Here is a 25,011-nt window from a genome sequence, read left to right as displayed (position 1 = left end):
GGGCCCTGCTCAGGGCTCTGGAGTTTTACTAGGAAGCTAAAAGTCGATCTTACTGCCAAAGGGTGATGGAGATGCTTGGAGCCCTTGTGTTGGGCTTTGAATTGAGGGAAACAGTGACGAGCTAAAGAGATTGCCTGGTTTGATGAGCACTGAAGTCAATCCTGGTCCGAGCGCTCATCGGCTGGCCGATAGAAATATATCTACAAATGCTCCGAGACAGAAACTCTGTTTTGCTTATGGTGAGGGCTTAAGAAATATCTGTAGGGCAAGGTATTTTATTGGCCTCTGGAACTGAGCCCAGCCAGCCTGGAGAATTCGCAGGGTTTGCTGAATAATTCTCAGTGTGTTCAGATATACAGAAGACTTCAGAAATATAGCTAAGCTCAGGGTCATCACCAAAGCTAACAATAAATTGATTTGAGGGGAGGGGGAGGAGTTTGGCCAATGGTTATGTTGATCAGAGCCACAAATTCTCAGGAGGAGGGATGTGGGTATTCAGTCTTCATGGTAGAAAAAAAGTTATTCTTGTACTTCTCAGTTATTGCCTAAAACTACTCAGATCAAGGTAGGGGAAGCTTGTTATTTCATTGCAAACAACAGCTCAAAGGAAAACAAGAAATCAATTGAAGTTACACGAATAACAAGGCAAGAATAATATGGTTCAGGTTTGGTTTCCAACCTGAGAACTAAAGACTCTTTGAGGACCAGAGTTATTGCCAGGGAGCAGCAAATCCATACATGCTCCAAGCACTGTCTCTATGCTATTCATTTAATTCTAGCTAGAAGTGCAGGGGGCTGACTCAGGATGGTAAAGAAGCAGTCGTGCCTTCTGTGGATTGAATGGATGAAATATCTATCTATCTATCTATTTATTTATAGATATAGATTATACATATATATCTATATCTGTATCTATAACTATAATAGATAGATATAGATATATACACTGAATGGATGAAATATATATGCATATATACATATATGTAGGTATACATAAATATGCTACTATTAAGTATACAATCCTAATAGCAACAGCAATATCTCATATTTATATAGCATTTTAAGGTTTGCAAAAAGAGCTTTTCTATATATCTTCTCATTTTAGCCCCAGGGGCTGAGGTTATTCAAAGTCTTATCTCCATTTACAGAGGAGGAGACTGATGATTTGAGAAGGTAAGGGGCTTGCCCAAGGTAACACAGCTAGTAAGTTTCTGAGGCAGGATTCAGAACTGGATATTCCTAAATTTAAGTCTAACCATCTTTCTGTGCTTCTCTAATAAACTTTGATGCTTGATGAAATACAAGCTGATTTAAAGCTTTACTAAATTTATAGGGAATAGAGACTATTCTATCTAGCTTGGAGGCCAGGTAGGTTACATTTTACCCCTCCCACTGAAGTCTCCAAAACTCTTAAGGGGGTTGGGATGTCTAGTCACTTTGATGTTGTCTCCAGCCCCCACTAACAGAGTTCCTTCAGTTTTTTCAATCAATATATACAAATAGCATGATTATGATACCTAAGAGCTTATCAACTAGTTTTGTCACCTTTCAATCTTAAATTTGAAAATCCTTTCTCTGATTCAAACAACCTAGCATTCCACTATCATACGTTCTCATCCCTAACTTCAACCTCCCAGCAGCCTCCAGTGCTGAGATCCCTTTCTTATTTTGTCAGTTCATCATCCCTGTTCTGGCTTCGTTTTTCACCCTTTATAGATGGGATCCTGTTGTGATCCAAAACAACAAGGCAAGACTATTTTTCAATATCAAAAGATTCCAGATATCATGCTGGCGGGAGAGAGAGTGTGAGAGTGCTCTCTCCAGCAAGATTCAAGATATCTTGACTCACTCCTCAAATGGAGTGTCACCCACACTCCCTCTCTAACCAGGTACCTTTTGTGCCATTTGTCCAAGGTGCAAAAAGTCCTTGTTATTGCTCAGAAGAGCATCATGCTGTTTTTTTCAAGAGAGGTTCACAGAACCTGCAGCACAAAGCCAGACTTATCTACCTAGAAAAACCTAGTTTGCTTTCTCAGCACAGCAAATGGCTACCCGAGAAGTGATTGGGCTTTCTAAAGTTTACGGAGAAGTGCTTCTACCTCAAGTGTCTTGCTGAATAACCAAGTAGCCTCTCATCCCCAAAGTCAAGCATTTAAAACACAAGAGCACATAAGTAGCTTATAGTTGGAGAATTTGCAGGGAATTTGCTCCATTTAAATCACTAACATTTCTAGATTCTAAAGAAAAGAAACCAAAGCAGAGAAGGAAAGAAAGGGGGCAGAAATATCCCCAAGTGAAAGTTGACAATAATGTAAAGGACATAGTTCCTCATATTTAAAAAATGGAAATTTGTTTAGGGAGGTGCTGTTAAGTATAGATTCCTTCCTCCCTTCTTTCCTCCTTCTCTTCTGTTCCTTCCTTCTATTCCTTCCTTCCCTACTTCCTTCCGTCCCTCCTTTCTTCCTTCCTTCCTTCTTTTCTTCCTTCCTTCCTTCCTTCCTTCCTTCCTTCCTTCCTTCCTTCCTTCCTTCCTTCCTTCCTTCCTTCCTTCCTTCCTCCCTTCCTTCCTTCCTTCCTTCCTTCCTTCCTTCCTTCCTTCCTTCCTTCCTTCCTTCCTTCCTTCCTTCCTTCCTTCCCTTCCTTCTTTTCCTTTCTTTCTTCCTTCCATCCATTCATCTAATCTATCTATCTGTCCATTCAACTGTCTGTCCATCTATCTATCTATCACTCTTATCTATTTATCTATATTTATTTTGATGAAGCAATTGGGGTTAACTAACTTGCCTAGGGTCACCCAGCTAGTAAGTGTTAAATGTCTGAGGCTGGATTTAAACTCTGGTCCTCTTGACTTCAGGCCACTGCTCTTTCCACTGTTCTATCTAGCTGCTCCAAGTGTAGATTCCTAATTAAACTAATCCTAATAAAAAGCACATTCCACTTCTGACAGAATGAACAAGGAGAGACAAGAGACAAGCAATTGTGGTGCTAGATGCAAGTAGGACAAACTTCTTAATGAAACATAAAAGTTATAAGATGATTGTAAAAAGAAGACTCTAACATCATGCTGACATGGGAAAATTTTAATCCAAAAATAATTATATAAATGATCACAATATACTTTACTACTACCAACGTATTAAAAATAAATGTGGTATTAATGATATTAGACAAGTTGAATAAAAATGAGAAAGAGTTAAAAGATAAGGACAGGACCTGTGATTTCATGGGTATAGGGAATTCTCCGATTAGGAAACTCCTATTATCACTGTAGGTCAGCACTTTCTCAGAAGCCTAGTTTTAGACAATTACATAGAGTATTGAAAGATGAAACATCTTCCCAGTGTGTGTCGGAGGCTGGATTTGAACCTTTGTCTTCCTGGCCAAGATCATGTCTTTCTTCCATTGTACAACTGTCTCACAAAAGAGATAGAGAGTACTCTATTATGTTAAAAGATTCTAAGCAAAATGTTAACATATCATTCTCACATATCTGCACAATTTGTAACAAAAATTAATGAAGGAAGATTTTACAGGATTGCAAGAAGAAACAGATAAATAAAACAATGAGCAAGAAATTCAAATACCTCAATATCAGAATAAGATGAATTGAATAAAAAGATTAATGAGAGGTGTCACAGAGTTAAATACATTTAACAAAGAAGATTTCACAAAATTATATAGTAAACCAATTTGTACATGCAAAGACTATACCTTCTGTTTCAAAGGTCTTGTACTTTATATGAAAATGGACCACACTGTGGACTTTAAAAAAAGATATGGGAAAATACATAAAAGCTAACAGCTTAAGGTGATAAGATTTACAGATGACAATACTGTGAAATTAGTAATAAGGGCACAATGAATAAAGTGTGGGTCCCCATGGAAATTAAAAAATTATCTATGAAATAATGCTTGGGGAAAAGAAGAAATGGTAAAACAATAACAGATTATAACTAAGAAAATGAAAATGTAGATACACATAAAAATCTGTGAGAAGAACCAAAACTTCACTAAGCTTGATGTCTGAAAAATATTTTTGACAATGAGTTCTATCCCAAAGTGGAATGAGATTGGTTTCTCCTCCCCAAAGGTCTTCAGTCAGAGGCTAGACCATCACTTGTGTAGCATGGTGGGGAAAAAAACAATGGTTTTGGATTCAGAGGGCCTAGCTTAAAATTCTGGATCCTATGGAGAATACATCAATAATCCTCAATTTTCTCATCTGTAGAGTGAGTAACTAGCCTCTTAGAACTCTTCTGGTTCTGGATTTATGAACCTATGGGTATCATGATCTCTTTAGATTACCCACAGAGTAGCTGTCCATGTGATCTTAGATCCAGTTGGAGTTCCACTTCTAATCCTCATTTTACTTGTTTATTTGCTGAGAACTCTGATGAACCTGGTAGAACCATCCAAAAACCCAGTGACAGACAGACAGACACGTGCGCACAAACACACACACACACACACACACACACACACATTATAAGTTCCACAGTTTTGTTCAAACTGATATTTATTCTATGACTATGAGCTAATCACTTAGCCTGCTTTGGTCTCAGTTCCCCTTGAGGTCCCCTCCAGACCCAGAGCTCTAATCCCTCATCTGACCCCATTTAGTACAATTTCCTGCAGAAACACAAGGAAGGTTTTTTCCTTTATTTGTTTTGCAAGAGAAAATGCTTAGAGAATTTGTCTGAGGATACAGCTACCTCACCAATATAAATATTCCAACAAGTTCTCCCAAAGGTCAAAGGGCAAGTAGCAATAAGCATTATTTAGTGAATCCATGAAGAGTCAGTAAGTACCATTGTATTACAGAATCATTGGGAATATCTGAACTATCTTCCTCCTGATAACCATCAAAAACCAACCAACCAAAACAAAACAAAACAAAACAAAAACAAACCAAAAAAACCCAAACAAAACCCAACAATCACCACCAAAAACAAAAAGAAAAAGCAAACACTCCCAGAAACAAAGCCCAGACCAACAACCAAACAACCCACATGTTTTAGGAAGTTTGCTGGGAATATAAAAATCAAGTCCTTTTGAATCTCTTTTCAAATACAAGGCAAGAATGAGACTAAATTTATCTTGAAATTTTTATCAATATCAGGTTATTTTTTAAAATCATCTTTACTTCCAAATATATCCCTTCCTGGCCCCTTGCCATTTATTATAAGAAAGAATTAAAAAAAGACAGGAAAAAATAAGTTCAATAAAGTTAATGCAACAACAAGTCTGCTAGAGTAGGCAATGCTCTGCACCCATTGTCCCCCACCTCTGGCAAGGTGAAAGGGAATGTGTTCTCATCCTGAATATGTTTTAAAATCCTATCCTAAGAGATGATATATTGTAGTAAACCTGAAGAGAGGATTTTAATGGAAGAAACTATTAGTCTCCAATGCATATTTTGAGCTAGTTTATTCCGAACTTTAAAACCCCTCCTGTTTTTCGTTTACATTTTATCTATAAATTTTAGACATACCTGTTGTGGGGTCTTATCTGAAAAAATAAGTGCGGAACCCCCTTCTTCTTCATTAGGGTAATCAGGAAATGTGCCAGTCATATTCCTAAAGGGGGGAAAAGGCAAAATGAAATCCGAAAACTATTGTAGCCAAGTCTACTTCAAGTTTGCTTTGTGGATTCTACCATATTCCTCTAAATGACTGGTGATCACAAGTCTTATTTTCATTTTACATCAGGAGGCTGAAAATGAGATCTCTAATGGGAAAAAGTAATTGGATATAAACAAGGCCAGGTTTCCTCCCTTTTGGGGGCCCTGATGACTATGGCTGAGATTTGAGAAAGTCCCCTTTAAATTAGAATAGACTTCCTCCCCCTCTCAATATAAAGTGACTTTGTGTTTGACATTCGGAATAAAAACGGAAGCACAAATCACTTTAATTTGTTTAATGTGAGGACACATAACGGATAAACACAGGTTTGGGAAACTGAACAGAAGGCAGAAGTAATTCCAAGGACAAACTCAGGAGCGCTGCTCTCAATACAAACACACTCTGTGCATGTTTCAGTCCAACAAGCTGACAAAACCCGTTGGCGTTTTAGGTTACAAGCTAAATTGTCCATGGGCCTCAGATGTTTATACTTTCCATAATCATGTCTTTCTGCATTTAAAAATGGGCTTCAGATGCCACCTGGGGAAAGTTCAAGGAGGTCATCTCATGGCATTTGGGCAGACCATATGGGGACCAGTGGTACCGGGCATCCCCCATCCAAAAAAAAAATTTCAAGGCAACCGAATTGAAGTTTGTGAGGACATCTCAGCTGACTAATTTCACATCTCCAACTATATTTATTTATCCTTGTTGTTGAGTAATTGAGGTTGGAGTTATGACTTATAGTAGCAATGATAATAGCTAGCATTTATAGGGAGCCCTTTACAAATATCTCATTTTATCTTCTTAGCTACTTTGGAAGGGAGGTACTATTATTAATCCCATTTTACAGATGAGAAAACTGATGTGGATGGCAGATAAGTCTGAGGTTACACAATTAGGAAAGTTCTGAGGCTGAATTTGAACTCAAGGTCTTCCTGGCTTCTGGATCACTGAGGGATCGACCTCTGATATTGTTGATGGTTCCGGAGCTCTTGACCCATGATAGTATTACTGTAATCTAGATTCTAATTGTAATTCATTCTATCCAGAAATAAGTCAGAAAATATGGATTAGGTTACAATCACAGCAGTTCCCTTTTCAATTTTTTTTTTAAATTTTAATCGATCCCTTCCCTGGATGTTAGTTCCCCAGGAGATACAACCATCCATCTCTCCCAAGGCTTTTAGATTTCTGCCAATGAAAACAAACCCTGGATGCACCAAATAAAGAAAGGACTGAAACACTGGAATCCCCCAAAGAGCATTCTCAATTATGAGGTACAGCTCTCAATGGTCTTCCTGGCACTTCTTGTGAAAGGAGGCCTGATTTCTGCAGTCACTTTTCTGGGTAAGAAAGGGTGTTCTCAGGCACATAATTTCATCTGTAACAGTGTGAGAGACGGAGCAAAGCCATGACAGAGACTCCGACAAACTGGCTCTGGCCCCTGCTAGTTTTGTGATCTTGGGGCGACCTCTTAAGACTCCCCAAGGTGCCCAAGTCTTTCCTCATCTATAAAATAGGCACAATTATAACCATTCATGACCTACTTCACCAGGGCGCTGGGCGGTGACTCAGCAGCTATTAAGTATTACATACATGGGAGCTGTCATTGGTTCCAGTGATTAGTTTTTCCCTGAAATGGAATCAACTCCAATCTCAAAAACCTGAAAATGGAATTTTCAGAGTAGTAACTGAAGTGATATATATAGAAGACTGCAGGTGGGAATGTGGTAAGCAGGCCAAACATTGTTGGGGTTTCTTGTGGGGGGGGGAGTTGAAGGATTATTTTTCAAGAAAAAGACCAATGGCCCTGTACTGATAGAATAGCAATTCATAGAGCCACCACCAGAACACAGTGTTCCCATGAATGGCATCTCCTTGGGAATATTCAGTGCTAATAAATCTGGTCAAGACTCACTTGCAGCACAAAGAACAATGGATTCATTTTCTAAAAAACCAACAAAACATCCACCAGAAGGCCCAGGGTGTCAATTGATGTAAAACTAAATGGAAATAGGTACTTGAAACCCAAAAAGGCTCAGGTATTGGTATTTCATACTACACGACTTTTCTATGTCTTTATTTTTAATGTCCTTTAACATTCTAAATATTTTTCAAATAATGAAATAAATGAAACATGTGATTCCACCTATAGGGACCAGATGTGTCAAATGAAGCTTATGCTTAAATACTTTGTGCTTTTGTTATAAATAAGAAGAGATGTTCTTACATTTATTTCTATGGAGCCATCCCTTTGCTCATATTAGTATTTTTTCCCCTTGGAACATCAGAATTCATCATTTATGAAATCTTGTGAATAATGAATAAAGTAAAAGAAAATTTCATCTTTGCATATATTTTCTACTCTTTTACTAATTTATTTTTAAATCTTTCTTTTTTTTCAGAATTTATAGATTTTCAGATTTTCAGAACTTATAGTTTGGTTGTAATAATAACACAACTTTGTGTCCTTACAAATTAAAAATGCTGAAAGATTCTCTGGTGAAAAGATTTTAGAACTGACAAAAAATATCATATCTGAAATTTCAGAGAGTGAATTCAAAGATGTCAGTGTTACAATTGCAATGTCTGAGGAAGAGAAAGAACACTGCTCATTTGATTCCAGTGACAATAAGCATCATACCTAAAAGTTCAAGACAAAAGAAAAAGATCCACAATATCTGAAAAGGAAAAATGGTGGTTTTTCTTTTCTTTTACTTTTCTCTTTTTCCTTTCTTTTCTTCTCTCCTCTCCTCTCCTTTTCTTTGTTCTTCCTTCCTTCCTTCCTTCCTTCCTTCCTTCCTTCCTTCCTTCCTTCCTTCCTTCCTTCCTTCCTTCCTTCCTTCCTTCCTTCCTTCCTTCCTTCCTTCCTCCTTCTCTCTCTCTCTGTCTCTGTCTCTCTCTCTCTTTCTGTCTCTGTCTTCTGTCTCTCTCTTTCTTTCTTCCTTCTTTTTTTCTTTCTTTCCTTTCTTTCTTTCTTTCCTTTCTTTCTTTCCCTTCTCTCTTTCTCTTTCTTTCTTTCTTTCTTTCTTTCTTTCTTTCTTTCTTTCTTTCTTTCTTTCTTTCTTTCTTTCTTTCTTTCTTTCTTTCTTTCTTTCTTTCTTTCTTTCTTTCTTTCTTTCTTTCTTTCTTTCTTTCTTTCTTTTCTTCCTTTCTTTCTCCCCTCCCCCCTCTCTCTTTCTCTTTCTCTCTCCCCCCTCTCTCATTCTCTTTCTTTCTCTGAATGGGCTGTTGTTTCTCAAGCAATGTGAGAATGCTTATAATAACTAAATATTATTACCCTTCAACCTGGCTCTGCTGCATATTTTATAACCCATGTCACTGGGAAAAGTCCCATGCTTTCTTTTAAATTTTACTTAGTGAGCCAATGCTTAGAAACATTTTGAAAGGTAGAAATTCCAAGGTCAGTGATTAACAGGTAATGTTATGTGATCTGCTGCTGCTGTTGTTTCAATTTCAGCGACTCCATTTGCAGTTTTCTTAGCAAAAACACTTGAATGGGTTGTCATTTCCTTCTCCAGTTCATTTGACAGAGAAGAAAACTGAGGCAAACAGGGTTAAGTGACTTGCCCAGGATCCCACGCTACTAAGTGTCTGAGGCCAGACTTGAATTCAGAACAGGAGTCTTTCTGACTCCAGCACTTTGTCCACTATATCACTAAGTTGCCCTAAGTGGTCTACTACATTAGAAGAATTAGAAAAATTAATTGTGCTCATGACATTACCAATGGAAGAAACCAATTCTCCCTCACCCCCAAAGTATAAGAAGAAGCTTCTGATGGTATATTCTGCCAATAAAACTATGCCCCAGAAATGATTGCAAGATATAATGAGGTATCACATTTTGTCTAGCATCCTCACTGTAGAATCCTTTTATTGGAAATTGTTAGAATGCAGTCGTTCCTGCTGCAAGACAGGCTGTAAATGTATTCAAGATGTGTCAAACAAGCCAATCAAATTTGCCCTGAAATTTTGGTTGCCAATACACGCTGAAGACAAATGCTTGCTCTTCCAGAAGATATGAGAAACAAAGATATGCTCTGAGATACAGAGTTGAAGCTTATAAATCCACAATTTCACAAATGTTACAATATAACCCATGGCAATTATTTTGCATCTCTTGTTCTTTCCTTGAGGCTTGCAAAGCTTAGGTGGAGCACAGTAGGGCTACTCATCAGAATCTTTGAGAACTTCCAAACCTAACAGAAGTACAGGTCTGTGCTTGGAGCTAGGCACTGAGAAGCTGCTTCTAGGGACTGCTGAGCTCCTGGTGTGTAACCATCCTGAACACCTGCCCTCCATCCCAAATGCTCAGAGCACAGTCCCAAGCAAAAGTCAGATACTCTCCTATTCTTCAAGAAGACCAAGGCAGGAGGAGATGCTCCTGAGTAAATGACAAAGAGGGACTCAGGGATGTCCTAGCCATGATCTGCAGCAGCAGCGAGGTAATATCTGAAGAGGTTTGTAACTCAAACATTAGACTCAAGGATGCATCCAAAAGGTGAGTGAAAAGATGGTCTGAGAAGATGCTCTTCCAGACATAATGTACCATACTAGTGACCCTACAGTGCTGAGAAAGACCACAGGTGTATATTCCATTTGCAAAAAGCCCATTTTGGCAAATGTGTGATAAAAATATATGTAAAATGTCATCATTAAATAAGTGATTACAAAAAGAAATATATTTGATGACAAATCTTTTCTTTCTGTTCTCTACTGTGTAAAAGCACTTTACATATAGTTATGAGCAGATATTGTCATTTTACCTTGAAACAAATATTTTCATCTGACTATCTCTATGTTCTTTATTGATTAAAAAGATAATGCACTGTCTAGATTGACACAGTTTGGGTCTTTGAAGATTGTGTCCTTCCAGATCCTTAGGCCTGATAGGGTAGAAAGCGGTCAGGGGCAGAGGGATGCCTGCAATCCCTGCAGCAAGAGAGGAGACACAAGTCTGTGGGTTGGTTAGTCCAAGAGGGTGCTAAGTGAACAGTTTGAGAATTAACATTCTCCAGTGTTAATTCATAACCTTTTATTTAACAAAGTTTGTCACTTTCTTGGCTTGTGAATTCGGCCATGATATATTTTTTAAACGTCTGGCTCATAATTCCTTTGGCTAGAGATAATACTAGCGAGAGTTTGTCCAGTTAGGGAAAATATCTAATTTACATTTTGTTGGTTGGTCATATGACCTAGAAGCTTCCCGGCAACCCTAAATTTCAGAGCATGTATGATGTATTAGTAGAGGGAACTTCCTGACCTGTGAGTTCCCTATATCAAAAATCTCAGAGGACCAATCCTCTATTCCTAGGAAGTCCCATTTTCTTGGGTGAAGATTTTCTTAGATGAGGATGGAAATAGGGAACATTCCAAGATTAGAGGTGGAATTTCTTAGTTCCTCTTTGCAAAGTGAATAGCCTGGAAATTCCAAGGAAGAAGTGGGAATGAGGGACATGGACTGAGAGATCATCACCAAAAGGCTTCAAAGAGTTATCTCTTCATAGCTGAGTTGTGACAGGAGGGAACATGAGTCACCCACCCTGTATCCCCAGGGGGCCATAAGGTGAACCCCAGGAAGCTGGATATCTCTGCCCAGCACAAGAATAAGCTATTAGTGCCTAGAGGAGAAGTCACTTTCTGGTTTGGGAAGGAAGGCAGTCAAGAAAACTCTAGCGCCATTGAAACAGAAACAGGACAAAGTTCATTACATTAGTAAATGTGATTAGAAGCAGCTGGAGATTGTGTGGTAGTGAAAGTTTTTAGGGCTGGAAGAAATGCTTTAAAAATATCACTTAATAATACAATTTTTTAAAATACCATTTAAAATGATAGAGTCTTCATCATCAAAATTATTTGGTTCTGGATAAGAAATAGAGTGATGGATCAGTGGAATAGATTAGGTACACAACACATAGTAGTCAATAACTTTAGCAATCTAGTATTTAATAAACCCAAAGACTTCAGTTTCTGGGAAAAGAAGTCACTACTTGATTAAAAAAAATTCTGGGAAAATGAAAAAATAGTATGGCAGAAACCAGGCATAGACTAACGTCTCACACTATATATTAAGAAAAGGTCAAAAAGGGTACATGATTTAGATATAAAGGGTGATTAGGAGGGCAAGAAAAAGTTTGCCTCTCAGATCTATGGAGAAGAGAAACATTTAGGACTAAATGAGAGATAGAGAACATTTCAAAATACAAAATGGATAATTTTGATTACATTAGATTTAAAAGTTTTTGCACAAACAAAGCCAATGCAAGCACAAGATTAGAAGAAAAGAAAAAAAATGGGAAACAATTTTTACTGCCAATATTTCTGATAAAGGCCTCATTTCTAAAACAGAGTCAAATTTACAAGAATACAACAACCAAAGGATATGAAAAGGAGGTTTTCAGATGAAAAAATTAAAATTATCAACAATTAAATAGAAATGCTTTAAATCACTATTGATTAGAGAAATGCAAATTAAAATAATTGAGGTATCACCTCACATCTATCAGATTGGCTAATATAATAGAAAAAAGAAAATGAAAAATGTTGGAGAAGATGTGGGAAAATTGGAACACTTATGCATTTTGGGTGGAGTTGTGAACTGATTCAACCATTTCAGAGAGAACTTTGGAACTCTGTCTAAAGTGTCTAAACTCTATCAAAGTCTAAACTCTATCAAAGTGTGCATACCCTAACTGTTAGGTCTGTATCCAAAGAGAACATAAAAAAGGGGAAAAGATCCATGTACAAAAATATCTGGAGCAGCTTGTTTGTGGTGCCAAAGAATTGAAAATTGAGGGATGCCCACCAATTGGGGAATAGCCGATAAGATGTAGTATATGAATGTAATGGAATACCACTATGTTATAAGAAATAATAAGCAGCAGGATTTCAGAAAAGTCTGGAAAGACTTACACAAACTCTTATTGAATGAAGTGAGCATAAACAAAACATTGTATATAGTATCAACAACATTGGGCAGTGATCAACTTTGATAAACTTAACTTTCCTCAGCAATGTAATTATAAGAGACCCATTTAAAAAAATTCTATCCACATCCTGAGAAAGAACGATGGAGGTTGAATGCACACCAAAGCACACTATTTTCATTGTTTTTTTTTTTGTTTGTTTGTTTGTTTTTTTCCTTTCTCAATGTTTTTTCCCTTTTGTTCTGATTCTTTTTTCACAGCATGACTAATATTGCTTGCCATGTTGGAAAGGTAGGAGGGAAAAGAAGGAAAAATATGGAACTCAAGATCTAATAAAAGTGAATGTTGAAAAGTATCTTTAAAAGTAATTAAAAAATAAAATGCCATGATAAAAAAGATGGCTTAGATCCAAAGAACTGTACTTTAAAACATCAAAAAAATTTTCTTTTTAAAAAAAGAATAAAGGTAATTTAAAATGTTATCTGAAATGACAGAAACAATCACTTAATCTTGCTTTTTGAATGAAAACCATTTAACAAATGGTTTTCATTTAAAATTTAAAAAAATAAAATGATAGGGTCTTCACTTTCTTGCCCCCAAGTCAGAGAGAGAGATTGTGCTGCTGTGATAGGAAAGAGAAGGCTGAGCTAGCTTAGACGTAAGGAATGACTTCCATATTGCCTTTTACCATTATTAAAAAATTGGAAAGTCATAGTTTCTGTTGAGCTGAGAATTGTTACTTGCTTTAGAGTTAAACGCCTTTGGAGAATAGAAGGGCTTCTAATCAGAGGCTGGTGACTAGAAAACATCTTCTAAATTCCCCCAGTGGTTCAGGCTGCTCAGAGCACTGGGGCATGGCAGTGCTGATTGGAGCAATGGCGCATTTGGGGATTTTGAGGGGATTAGCTGAGGACCTCAAATTACTCGCTCTCAGGAAAACTGCTCTTTCAATTAAAAGTGGAAACAAAACTCTCCAGTTTGTATTTGACTTTAATTCATTGGAGCCTGTCCACCCCACCTCCGGCCTTGACAACCTCATTCATCCCCGAATCTCTCTCTCCTACAGGTCCAATGCCAAGACCATTCTGTATGTGGAACCATTCTTTTAATTTGGGGCTCTTACCAGGACTGGCTCTAAATCACCAAGCCTTCCTTCCTATTCGAGGCCCACTGTCCCACCCCTTCTTCCTCCCAGGCCCTCAGCATGGCACTAATTCCCAAACAAATTGCTAGCTATATTCTTGACAAGACAAAGCCCGGGACCTCTCCAAAGGGAACGTGGTGCTCTTCCTTTCTTGTTTCTGGGATACAGACATGGGGCAAGAGATCCTTCAGTCTCAAAAGAAATTGTCTCAGCAAATTCCTTAAGAAATACAAATAGATGAAAGAGGCTGCTTTTACAGGAAGTCTTTCTAGATTCTCACCCCCAGCTTCCAGTGCCTTCCTTTGGAAATTACTATGCTAGGAGGCATAGTAGTTGGAGTGCCGGACCAGCAATTAGGAAGAACTGAATTCAAATCCAGCTTTAGACACTTATTAGTTGTATGGTCAATTTTATAGTTAATTTCCTCAATTGTTAAAAAAAAAAAAAAAAAAAAAAAAAAAAAAAAAAAAAAAAACCAACATCTGCCTCCCAGGATTTTGTGAAGATCAAATGCTTAGCACAGTCTACCTGACACATAATATAGGTGCTTCCTTATGAACATAATAGATATTTCACTTACTTTTCTGACTATGTATTGTTTTCCTCCAATAGAATGTAAGCTCCTTGAGGGTTGTGACTACTTCATCTTACCTTCCTACCCCTTTGTATTCAGCCCAAAGAACAAAAGTTTGCCAAATGAATGAATGAATGCATGATTTTTCCAATATTAGTCAATAAAGACCTACTCTCTGCCAGGCTCTCTATTAGGACCCGAGGATCTGAGTCCAATAGATAGGCATGCAGTGGGATGGGCAGCCCATTGAGTTGACCACACTCAATTAGTGTCTATGGCAATACAATGTGAATCTTAAATATGTAGTGTAGTTGTGTAGTGAAGTGAGCCCTGAAAGAAGAACCCAAGGCAGAAGCATCTATTTGGCACTTACTATTGACAAAACCCTGGGATGAGGTGCCAGGAATATGAAAATAAAAAAGGTTTTGCCCTCAAAGAGCTGAAATTTTATTCTATAGCTCTTTGAAAAAAAACCTAAATAAGGGGTAGTTAGGTGGCGCATTGGATAGAGCACCAGCCTTGAATTCAGGAGGACCAGAGTTCAAATCTGGTCTCAGACACTTAACACTTCCTAGCTGTGTGACCCTGGGCAAGTCACTTAACCCCAGCCTCAGGAAAAAAAAAATTAAAAAAAAAAAAAGAGAAAGAATGAAAAAAACCTAAATATTCTCCAAGCCAAGGCTCATTTTTTCCCCAAAAAACCATCAATCTTCAGTGAAGCTCTATAGTTGCGATGTAAAAATAACAGTGACAGGTGACTAAAAAGCTTCAAATCAGGACCAAGGTGGGTGTGGAATATTGGACCTTTAATTGTCACAAAGAAGTGATATAAAGCATCAGGGGAAGGTGCCAATGAAAGCCAAAGTGAATGGGGAAAAGAGTTGGACAGATGAAGACCAAATGGATCTTCCACTGGTAGCTATAGAGTGTTAAAAGCCGAAGTGGAAGTCTGCCTCTGATCCTCTCTGGTGAACTGATGACAGGATATGGCCAAGGTTTGTGAACCAAGGTTCTCCCCAATACCTTAGCAGAGCAAGGGGTGAAGGGGTGATCATCCATTCTACGTCCATGGAGCACAAACTCTGTTTGAGTCTACAATACTAGACAGGGCTCAAGACCAGGCTTGTCAAAAGCCCATCTTTGCTTTCTGAGGTCAAGTCTAGTCAAGTATGAGAGTCATAGCCCTGGAAAATTGGCTGTTTAGGGAGGAATTCTTTGGCTGTGAAAACCCAGGAAGCAGAGAAACATACTCTGTAGATATCTTTTGTTGACTCTCAAAATAATTATTGATTGAGGGCATATTGATTTTTTAGAAAGATAGATTGGGTAAGATGAAGTCTACAAACCATTATTAAGCACCTACTATGCCCTGGAACTGAGAATATGAGGAAGTCAGTCTATGAACTTTTACCTTTATCATATAGGCAATGGAGAAGGGTAAGGAGGAAACTGGATGTCTTTTTGCATAGTAAGAAGAAAGTCTTGAAAAGAAGAAATGTAGAAAATAAAAAAATTAACAATTATTTTAAATTATTTTACTAAAAGAAAAATATTTTATTTATTTAATAAATTATTTACTTAGAAAATGTATCTATGACAAAATTTTAGACATTGAGAATACATACACAAAAAAGAAAACAATTTATTCTCTAGTAATTCCTAATAGGGGAGAGATATGTACATGTTAGCATGTACAGAAAATATACACAATGAATACAAGATGAGCTTGGTAGGGTTATTCTAGCAGCTGAGTATGGGGGTGGGTAGAGAGAAAGACAAAGGGCACCAGGAAGAAAGTGAAGTTTGAGTCTTAGAGTCGACAAAATTGTTTGATTTGGAGGAATAAAATGCTGTCTTGAAGTGTCCTCTCCTACACGTTGTCTTTCATGTACTTACTAATCATACCAGAGTTCTTGAAAGATACAAGTGTTAATCTGATTATTAATGTTAGTTGAAATATCAAACATAATTCCCCGAAAAAGGTGATCTCTATGGTCAAGGACGACGTCCAGCACAGAATCCAAATGGAAAGGGGATTCCCTATAAATGAGGTGAAGTTCTACAGATTCTCTTGTGACATTATGAAAGCCACATGAAAACCCAGAACTGTCCAGTTTCCCATATGAGATCCATAGGAACTCAAGAGTTTAGATTAGCTATCCACACAAGAAAAACAAAGTGGATGAAGAATTTCAATTTGTCTGGAATATGATATGTGGCTGACTGGATAATCCATAGAGCTCTTCTTTGAACATATTAATCATGGACAAACATTGCAAATAGACAATAAACTCAGTCTAGAATTGGGCAAGAGGAATAGAAAGAGGCTGAGTTGCTTTTGTGAAATTGTGCAGGGTTGCTAAAGACCTCGAGCTTCTCTCTGAAATCAAAGTCGAGTATTCTAACATCATTGTTGTTCCAGTAGTGCTATATGACTACAAAGCATGGTGTGGCACAATCTCTGAAAAACTGAAGTTGGGAATGGCCCAGAGGGTAATGGAGAAAGGTAAGGTGAGTACATGGCGTAACATAGCATGAGTAAGGCCTTCTGTGGAGTTCAGTCAAGTTAACAAGCATTTCTTAAGTACCTACTATGTGCCAGAACTGTGCTACATGTTAAGGCTGCTCTCAACAAACATATAGTCTAATAGAAGAGTTTATTGTCTATAGGTGGTAAAGAGTGTCCATCAATAAGCTTTTTTTTTTTAATTTTTATTTAATTTTATAATTATAACTTTTTTTTTGACAGTACATATGCATGGGTAATTTTTTACAACATTATCCCTTGCACTTACTTCTATTCAGATTTTTTTCCCTTCCTCCCCCAACCCCCTCCCCCAGATGGCAGGCAGTCTTATACATGTTAAATATATTACAGTATATTCTAGATACAATATATGTGTGTAGAACCGAATTTCTTGTTGCACAGGAAGAATTGGATTCAGAAGGTAAAAATAACAGTTTACATTCATTTCCCAGTGTTCCTTTTCTGGATGGAGCTGGTTCTGTCCATCATTAATCAATTGGAATTGGATTAGCTCTTCTCTATGTTGAAGATCTCCACTTCTATCAGCATACATCCTCGTACAGTATCATTGTTGAAGTGTATAATGATCTTCTGGTTCTGCTCGTTTCACTCAGTATCAGTTGATGTCAGTCTCTCCAAGCCTCTCTGTATTCCTCCTGCTGGTCATTTCTTACAGAATAATAATATTCCATAACCTTCATATACCATAATTTACCCAACCATTCTCCAATTGATGGACATCCATTCATCTTCCAGCTTCTAGCCACTATGAAAAGGGCTGCCACAAACATTTTGGCACATACAGGTCCCTTTCCCCTCTTTAGTAGTTCCTTGGGGTATAAGCCCAGTAGTAGTATGGCTGGGTCAAAGGGTATGCACAGTTTGATAACTTTTTGGGCATAATTCCAGATTGCTCTCCAGAATGATTGGATTCTTTCACAACTCCACCAACAATGCATCAGTGTCCCAGTTTTCCCACAGCCCCTCCAACATTCATCGTTATTTGTTCCTGTCATCTTAGCCAATCTGACAGGTGTGTAATGATATCTGAGAGTTGTCTTAATTTGCATTTCTCTGATCAATAGTGATTTGGAACACTCTTTCATAGGAGTGGAAATAGTTTTAATTTCATCATCTGAAAATTGTCTGTTCATATCCTTTGACCATTTATCAATTGGAGAATGGCTGGATTTCTTATAAATTAAAGTCAATTCTCTGTATATTTTGGAGATGAGGCCTTTATCAGAACCTTTAACTATAAAAATGTTTTCCCAATTTGTTACTTCCTATCAATAAGCTTTTATTAAGCACTTACTATGTGTCAGGGGCTGTAGTATGGGTACTAGAGGTGCAAAGAAAGGCAAAAAAAGTCCCTTTTCTCAAGGAATTCCAGTCTAACAGGGTAAAGGAAGTCAGTCAGTTAATAAGCATTGATTAAACACTTCTTATGTGCCAGACACCACACTAAGTATACAAATAAAGACAAAAATAATCCCTACCCTCAAAGAGTTTAGGTGCTAATGGGAGAGTAAATAATGAGGTACATACAAGCTATAAAGAGTAATTGGAAGGTAGTTTCAGAGGGAAAGGCACTAGCAGAGGGATAAAATCTGGTCACAAAATCTAGCCAAAAATGGGCCAATCAGTTAGTGAGAATAAAGGACAACTAATGGACACTTTTATGTGCTCCCTTGGGACTCACAATGGCGAGAGAACATGATGAAGGCAGCCCAACATTGTAGGCTCACGGAAAGGTGTGGACAAGACGCACAGGCTGCACAAGTAGCACTGTGACTGATGACATCACATATTGGAGCATTTAAACAAGGATGTGAAGGTACCTAGAAGGTCACAATCTCTACCAGAGGATGAAGGACATTCATTGATGAAATTATAAATCCATGGTGATATTATCTTCACCAAGGAAGTTACTAAAGTAGGATTCAAACCCAGCTTGGCTGCCTCCTTTCCACCATGACCCACTACTTGTCATAACAACAACTTCCATGTATGCATTTTTTCCTTTTAAAGACTTCCAGGTTTATCTGTGACTTCATCAGGATCATCTGTGACATCCCAGTAGGGAAATTTTATACAGTTATAGATCAGCACCTGGTCTTAGAGCTGCCCAGATACACAGAGGTTCCTTAACTTATCCTAAATCACAGAGCTAGTATTATATCAGACGAAAGGACTAAAGAACTTTAATCCAAGTCTTTCTGATACTCAGTTCTTTGCTCACCATAATTTGCCTCTCAAACAACAGGAAAAGTGTCTTATAAATATAATGAACTCACGAAATCCAGTAATTATAACGTATTCTTAAGTTTTCATTACATATTTTGTTCATTTCAGTCATGTTTGACTCTTTAGCTAACACTGTTTCCCAGTTGGTAAAAAAAAAAAAAAAAAAAAAAAAAAAAAAAAAAAAAAAACACTTACCTAGGGACCTCCCCCCCCCCAAAAAAAAAAAAAAAAAAGACTTCCAGGTTCCTCCTTATCCCTCTCCAAGCTATGATAAAGGTAAAAATTTACAGACATTCAAGGTCTGTCCTTGCTTTTCCTGGCATAGAGTAAGTACTTGATAATAGGTCTGTGACCTTGACCTCTTCCAATCTATCTTTCTAAAAAAAAGCATTAGGTCCTAGATCAATCAATAAGCATTAAGTATTAGCTATGCACTGAACACTGGAAAAAGAAAGTCTACCCTCAAGGAAGTCACATTTTAATAGGGGAGACAAGCATACATATGGAAAAAATACACAATGAATACCAGGTGAGTTTGGTGGGGTTATTCTAGCAGCTGTGTGTGTGTGTGGGGGGGGGGGACAGGAAGGAAGTCAAGGGGTTCCTGGAAGAAGGCGGGGCTTGAGCTAAGCTTAGAGTCAAAAAGCCCAAGTTCCAAGCCTACAAATTGGAGAAGTCATAAGAATTGTTACAGGGAAATCTCTTTGAGAAGGAGCGAGCTCTCATGGCTACCTCATTGTTGGCAGGCAGTGGCAGTTATGTGGGGGGTGGGGGAGTGGGGAGGGGAATGGAGATGTCATTTGGTCCCCAGTATCTCTAAATCTATCTAATAGCATTATAATGTGGTTCTACTGTATTAAAAGTTCATGCAATTTAAGTGGGGTTTAAACTACCAATAATCCTATCATCCTTCAATAATTATCTACACACAATGTGGTGGGAATTGCAACCCGCCTGCTTGTTATCAGCACTGTTTTCCACACTTTAAAATTAAATATTTTATACTCTGGCTCTTTTTATGAATCTAGCTTCACAAAATAATTTCCCCTAGCATACACAGATACAATCAAATGCTTTACAATTCCCTTAAGCAAAATCCCTAATTTCCTCTCTTAAACCATCCGAATCCCTGAGTACCCTTTTGAGACTTCAGGAAAATGCATACGCCAGAATCCTTCAGTTAATTAGTTTCTTCCTTCTCCCCCCACCCCCTAACTATTAGTTTCTTACTCTCTGCTTTGGAAAACTAACATTTGCCTAATTCTTCTTCAAACCTCTTCCCACCCTAAAGCCAGAGAACATCTTCATCGATCTTGGGGACATTTTCCTTCTGCTGAACCCCCTAAAGTGAGCCCCCCCTATTTTTTGCAAATAGGGCTTATTAAAAAAATCTAATTTTGATTTTTTTTTCCTCCACTAAAAGACTAATGGCTATTTCCAAACAATTAACATTTTTCTCATCATCAGCTTTTTTTTTTTTTTTTAAACCAAGCTATCACTACAATTTCTCCTCCTTTTCTCTTAAAGAGTCTAATTAAATGCTATCTTTATTCCTCTTCATTGCTTCTTGGAGTGGGGGGAGAGAAAATAAAGTCTCTTCCTATTAAGGCAGTTGAAGGTTTCTTGGATTCCCACATTTTGTATCCCTTTAAAGTTCTTGTTTTTTCTTCCAGGGTAATTTGTCGTCTCTATTCCATGGAAATGGCTTCCTGGGGTCCATTTTCCTTTGTCCTTCAGCTGCTGTATCTAGACAAGGCTCCAAAATATTCAGCCTCAGGTGGGTTTTTTGAGTAAGAATGTATAGAATTCTCAAGAAATATGTACCAAGAAAGGAGACTTTAAAGCAAATTCTGCTCCTTTTTTATGCCTTTTTTCATTATCATGAATTTCCTTTTTTTTTTTCCTAAAGCACCTGCTTTAAGAAAAAGCCTTTGAATCTCTCAGTAGCACAGCTGTTTTTCTCTTAGTAATTGAATCCATAATCATTTTATCTGTTAAAAAATTAGATTAACCTTCCCTTTTCTCCCCACACACATTCTAATTCCTCGCCTTCCCTGAGTTTTGTGCTGCCCAAGTAAATTCTATTTTCACTGTTTTATTATCTATATTTTCCTATTGCTTTAAAAAAATACAATCAAGCTTCTATCTTGGGCAACTGCTTAGTAGGAAATTGTGTATTTTAAAAATAAGCTTTAATGAAAAATAAGCTTAAAATATAGGAAGATATGGCAATTGTCTTGGATGTATTATATTTGTGTAATGATTAACCAGATTTATATGTAATCTCTTGGTGGTGCTGTAGAGGGCAGAGTTGGCAAATTGGTACTCACTTCTTATTCCTCCCTCCCAATAGAAAAAGCCATGTCTACCCACCGGAATGGCTCAGGGGGTGGGCTTTCTCCCCTGATTGATAGCTGTCTCAGGTGGAGATTCTGTTTCAAAGTGATCAAAAAAGCCAGGAAGAGTTAACTCTTGATTTTCAACAGGAACAATGTCCTGAGTATACAAGTGTTCTTTACTCTACTGGCCTAGAAATTTTAGGGAATAAAAATCATAATACTGGCTATGAATCAAATGTAATAAAATGGTGAGTCTCCAGGTTAGAAAAAATATTTCTTCTAACCATTGGCCAGACTGGCATCTTACCCTAAATTTACTCTGTAAATGACAGCTACTGTTTTTCAGCAGAAAAGACACAAACATATAGTGTACAGTTCAGGGTTACCCATAAGTGTTTATAAGAATCAAGATAAGATCAATTAAAAAAAATAAAGAACTTACAGTAAAATTATGAGACAAATCAGAAATGGGAGTTAACTAGGGGAGAGAGCAAAGGTGGCAGGGAAGGAGGGAACTTGAGGGTGGGAGAGAAAAAAAAAAAACTATTAGCAGTTTTTTCCCACAGTTCTTAAGAGGGGAATCATTTGTCAAACTTAGTCTGAAGTCTTTTTGATCCCTGGAGGGCAGGCTGCCCTTGAGGCTAGCCCGCCTGTTCCATCTCTAGAAGTAGACCACACACGGTTGGGCATCCTCAGGGACTTGATGACCATGGCACTGCTGGCTCAGCTCCCCTCACACAGCTTCCCCAATCCATCTTTTCCACATTCTGGCTGCCCTGTTCTATCCACCGGCTACTTTTAAATCTCCAGTGATATGACGTGGATGTTCAACTCCACAGTGAGTGTGGAGTACATTGTGTTACAAATCCCAAAATGGCCGGCTAGTCCTGCATATTTCATTTTTTGCTTGCCAAGCTAGCTTACTTTTAAGTGAATGTGACGTACACGCGACCTATGGCCCATTAATGAAGCCTTAAGCTTATACATATTGGGCTTCTTTGGATTTTTCTTTCCACAATCTCTTTGGCTTTTGAACCCATTTGGGGTTTTCCCTGGAGACTTTAAAATGAAGCTCATTTTTATATTGTACCAAAATGCATAAAAATAAAATCAAAAGCAGATACTGGGCCCAATAAAACAAAGAATACAGAACTTAGAATGTACTTAGTCCATCAAAATATGTACAGCAGCACCAGAATCCACATTAAGATGGTTCTCTGCTTCCCCCAAGGACCCCTAAATTGGTCTAGATTTACAATACAAGGTAGGCAGCTGGAAAGGGAAAAGAACTTAAGGTGTAAAGACAGTCAAGCAATTCTCTTCTGCCTTTCGTCTTATGATCCAAAGATCAATATTGTTCTCCAGGTTGGTTGTAGTGCCATTGCTGAAGCTCCCCTGGCAAACAGAAGATAATTAGAACTAAGAGAGCCATGTCTCACCTCCTCTAGCCATCTCATTATTCCATTACCACATCATTCCACTCCTCCACATCAGTTTTAGCCAGCTCCTTGGCTTTTTCCAAGCAGTTCTGTGCCAGGGAAAGAGGCTTGGTTCAAGAACTCCTCCCACTGCTGGTTCACAAGTTTTTCATCTCTTAGGCTCACCAAGATCATCCTTACTACCCCTGTTACTCCATATCATGCAATTCTTAGGAGAGCTTCACGAATTTCCTTCTGTGGAACTCAGTCCACATCTGGGAATAATCACTATCTTCTCTGCATTTCTTTTCTTTTCTGAAGGCTCTCAAGTGCTTATGTATCACTTTTTTAAAAAATCAATGTTTATTGATATCTTTCACTTTCATATTTTCTAAGTTTCCTCTATATCCTTTCCCTTTCTAGACAACAAATAACATTTTTAAAGAAAAATAAGGAAAAAAATTAGCAAAATCTATGGATACATTGAAATTCTGACAATAAGCTTCCAAAGAAGGGGCTTGGATATTTTGTTTTGTTTTTAGGAAAACTATGGGGCAGGGGAGGGAAAAGAAGCAGTAGAATGTGTTGAATGACATGGGAAATGGACCTATTAAATACCCAGAACTTAAAAAAAAAAAAAAGCCAGCTAAGAACCTTACGGAGGAAGTCCCAAGAAGAGAAGTGGGTTGAGTAGGGGAGTCAAGTAGCAGGAGGCCAAGCTGTTTTGGATAGAGGCAAAAAGAAGGGGTTCCGAGGAGAAAAACTCACTTCTCTGGGGATCCAGAGCTCAGCCTAGAAAAGGAAGCTTCTTGACAGATAGAGGAAAAAAATAAGGGATGTCTGAAAGAAAACATTCAATGCTTTAAATGTGTAGCATGTGAACATGGCAATCAATAGGCAGATAGTAAGCAGCTCTTCTGGGCCAGGGAATGTGACTATTGGCTCTTTAACCTGCCGCCAACCTGTGTGAAGAAATTCCATCTAATCTGTCCAAGATTCTAGTACTGAAGCAGGTAGGAGGCATGGAGTCCCACCAGAGGAAGAAGAGAGGAAGAAATGGAGATGGGGGACAAGGGGGAACAAAAACTTGATTCTTTCTCTAATAGTCCTGGGCAGTGGCAAGAGAAAAGTAGGAGGGGATGAGGGGGAGAGGCAGCTTTCTTAGGACTACATTTTTTTGTGGGAAAGCATTTAGCATAGTGCCTGGAATATAGTAAATGCAATAGAAATGTGAGCTGCTATTATTATTAATATTTATTATTATTATTATTGTTTTTATCCAATGGTATACTAATTATAAAGCACTAAGCACAGTGTCTGGCACATAATAAACACTATATAAATTTTATCTATTAATGATTATAATTATAGACAAATAGTCCCTAGCCTTATCATCATCATCACCATCATTATCATTATGTATGCAAACAAATACAAACAAAATATTAACCTTGGTAAGCCTATAGAAAAATTATTTTTAAAAAACTGGGGAAAGGTTTTATTATTTAACAGAGAAAATTGGGGGAATTTGTTGTCCATAGGTATAGGGGAAAGGGATTTGGAATTATGTTTCTTAACCATCTACCCCAGGGAAATCTAGCCGAATAAGAAACACAAACCATTAGAAAAATGATCCTCTCCAGGTGTAGAGGAGATGAATCTTTTCCATTCAACAAGTAAAAGGAATAATTACAGGGAAGAAAGATTTGCCTGACTCCATCACCATTCCTGACTCCAGGTCCAGTGCTCTGTTCCTGTTCCCTGTGATCTCATCCATGAGGACACGTGCTCAGTGATACAGAATAGAGATCCTACCCCTGTCTCACCTGCATGTCATGGCCTCCCCCATTTCCCAACCCATCACCTTGGGACTTGTCCTGTCTGCCTTGTCTCCCTCACTCTCACCAAGGGTGTGGTCCACCTTCTCTGTGATCACTTATTCATACATTGGCTGACATCTTTTTCTCACCTCCCTCACCACAATCCCTTATTTGTTCTTGGTAGTGGCTACTTATTCCCACTGTGCTTCTCTCCACTGCTTTTGGGGTGAGTCTCAATTCCATTTTTATTGATTGGTGTTTCATGCAATATTAGTAGAATAATGAGATAAAGAGAGTTGGTTTATTCTTGAACATGAATTAGAAAAAGTAGATGAACAAATTTGGAAATCTTGGGTATCCAAAGAGCATCTCAAACTCTTAGATGTTACAAT

At 37.9% G+C, this 25,011-nt stretch overlaps 1 protein-coding gene across 2 annotated transcripts in view; it reads right to left on the bottom strand.

The window, feature by feature from the left end:
- Window positions 1-25,011, bottom strand: part of DRC11 (dynein regulatory complex subunit 11) — a 199,755-nt gene that overhangs the window by 110,614 nt on the left and 64,130 nt on the right. For both annotated transcript variants that reach the window (XM_074264416.1, XM_074264415.1), the window contains exon 7: window positions 5,492-5,576. In XM_074264416.1, the coding sequence (XP_074120517.1) occupies window positions 5,492-5,576 (85 nt within the window). The remainder of the gene's footprint in view (window positions 1-5,491; window positions 5,577-25,011) is intronic.

The sequence above is a fragment of the Sminthopsis crassicaudata genome, chromosome 4 (assembly GCF_048593235.1).
Source record: "Sminthopsis crassicaudata isolate SCR6 chromosome 4, ASM4859323v1, whole genome shotgun sequence".
Taxonomy (NCBI): Eukaryota; Metazoa; Chordata; class Mammalia; order Dasyuromorphia; family Dasyuridae; genus Sminthopsis; species Sminthopsis crassicaudata.
This window is presented reverse-complemented; position numbering and strand designations above follow the sequence as displayed.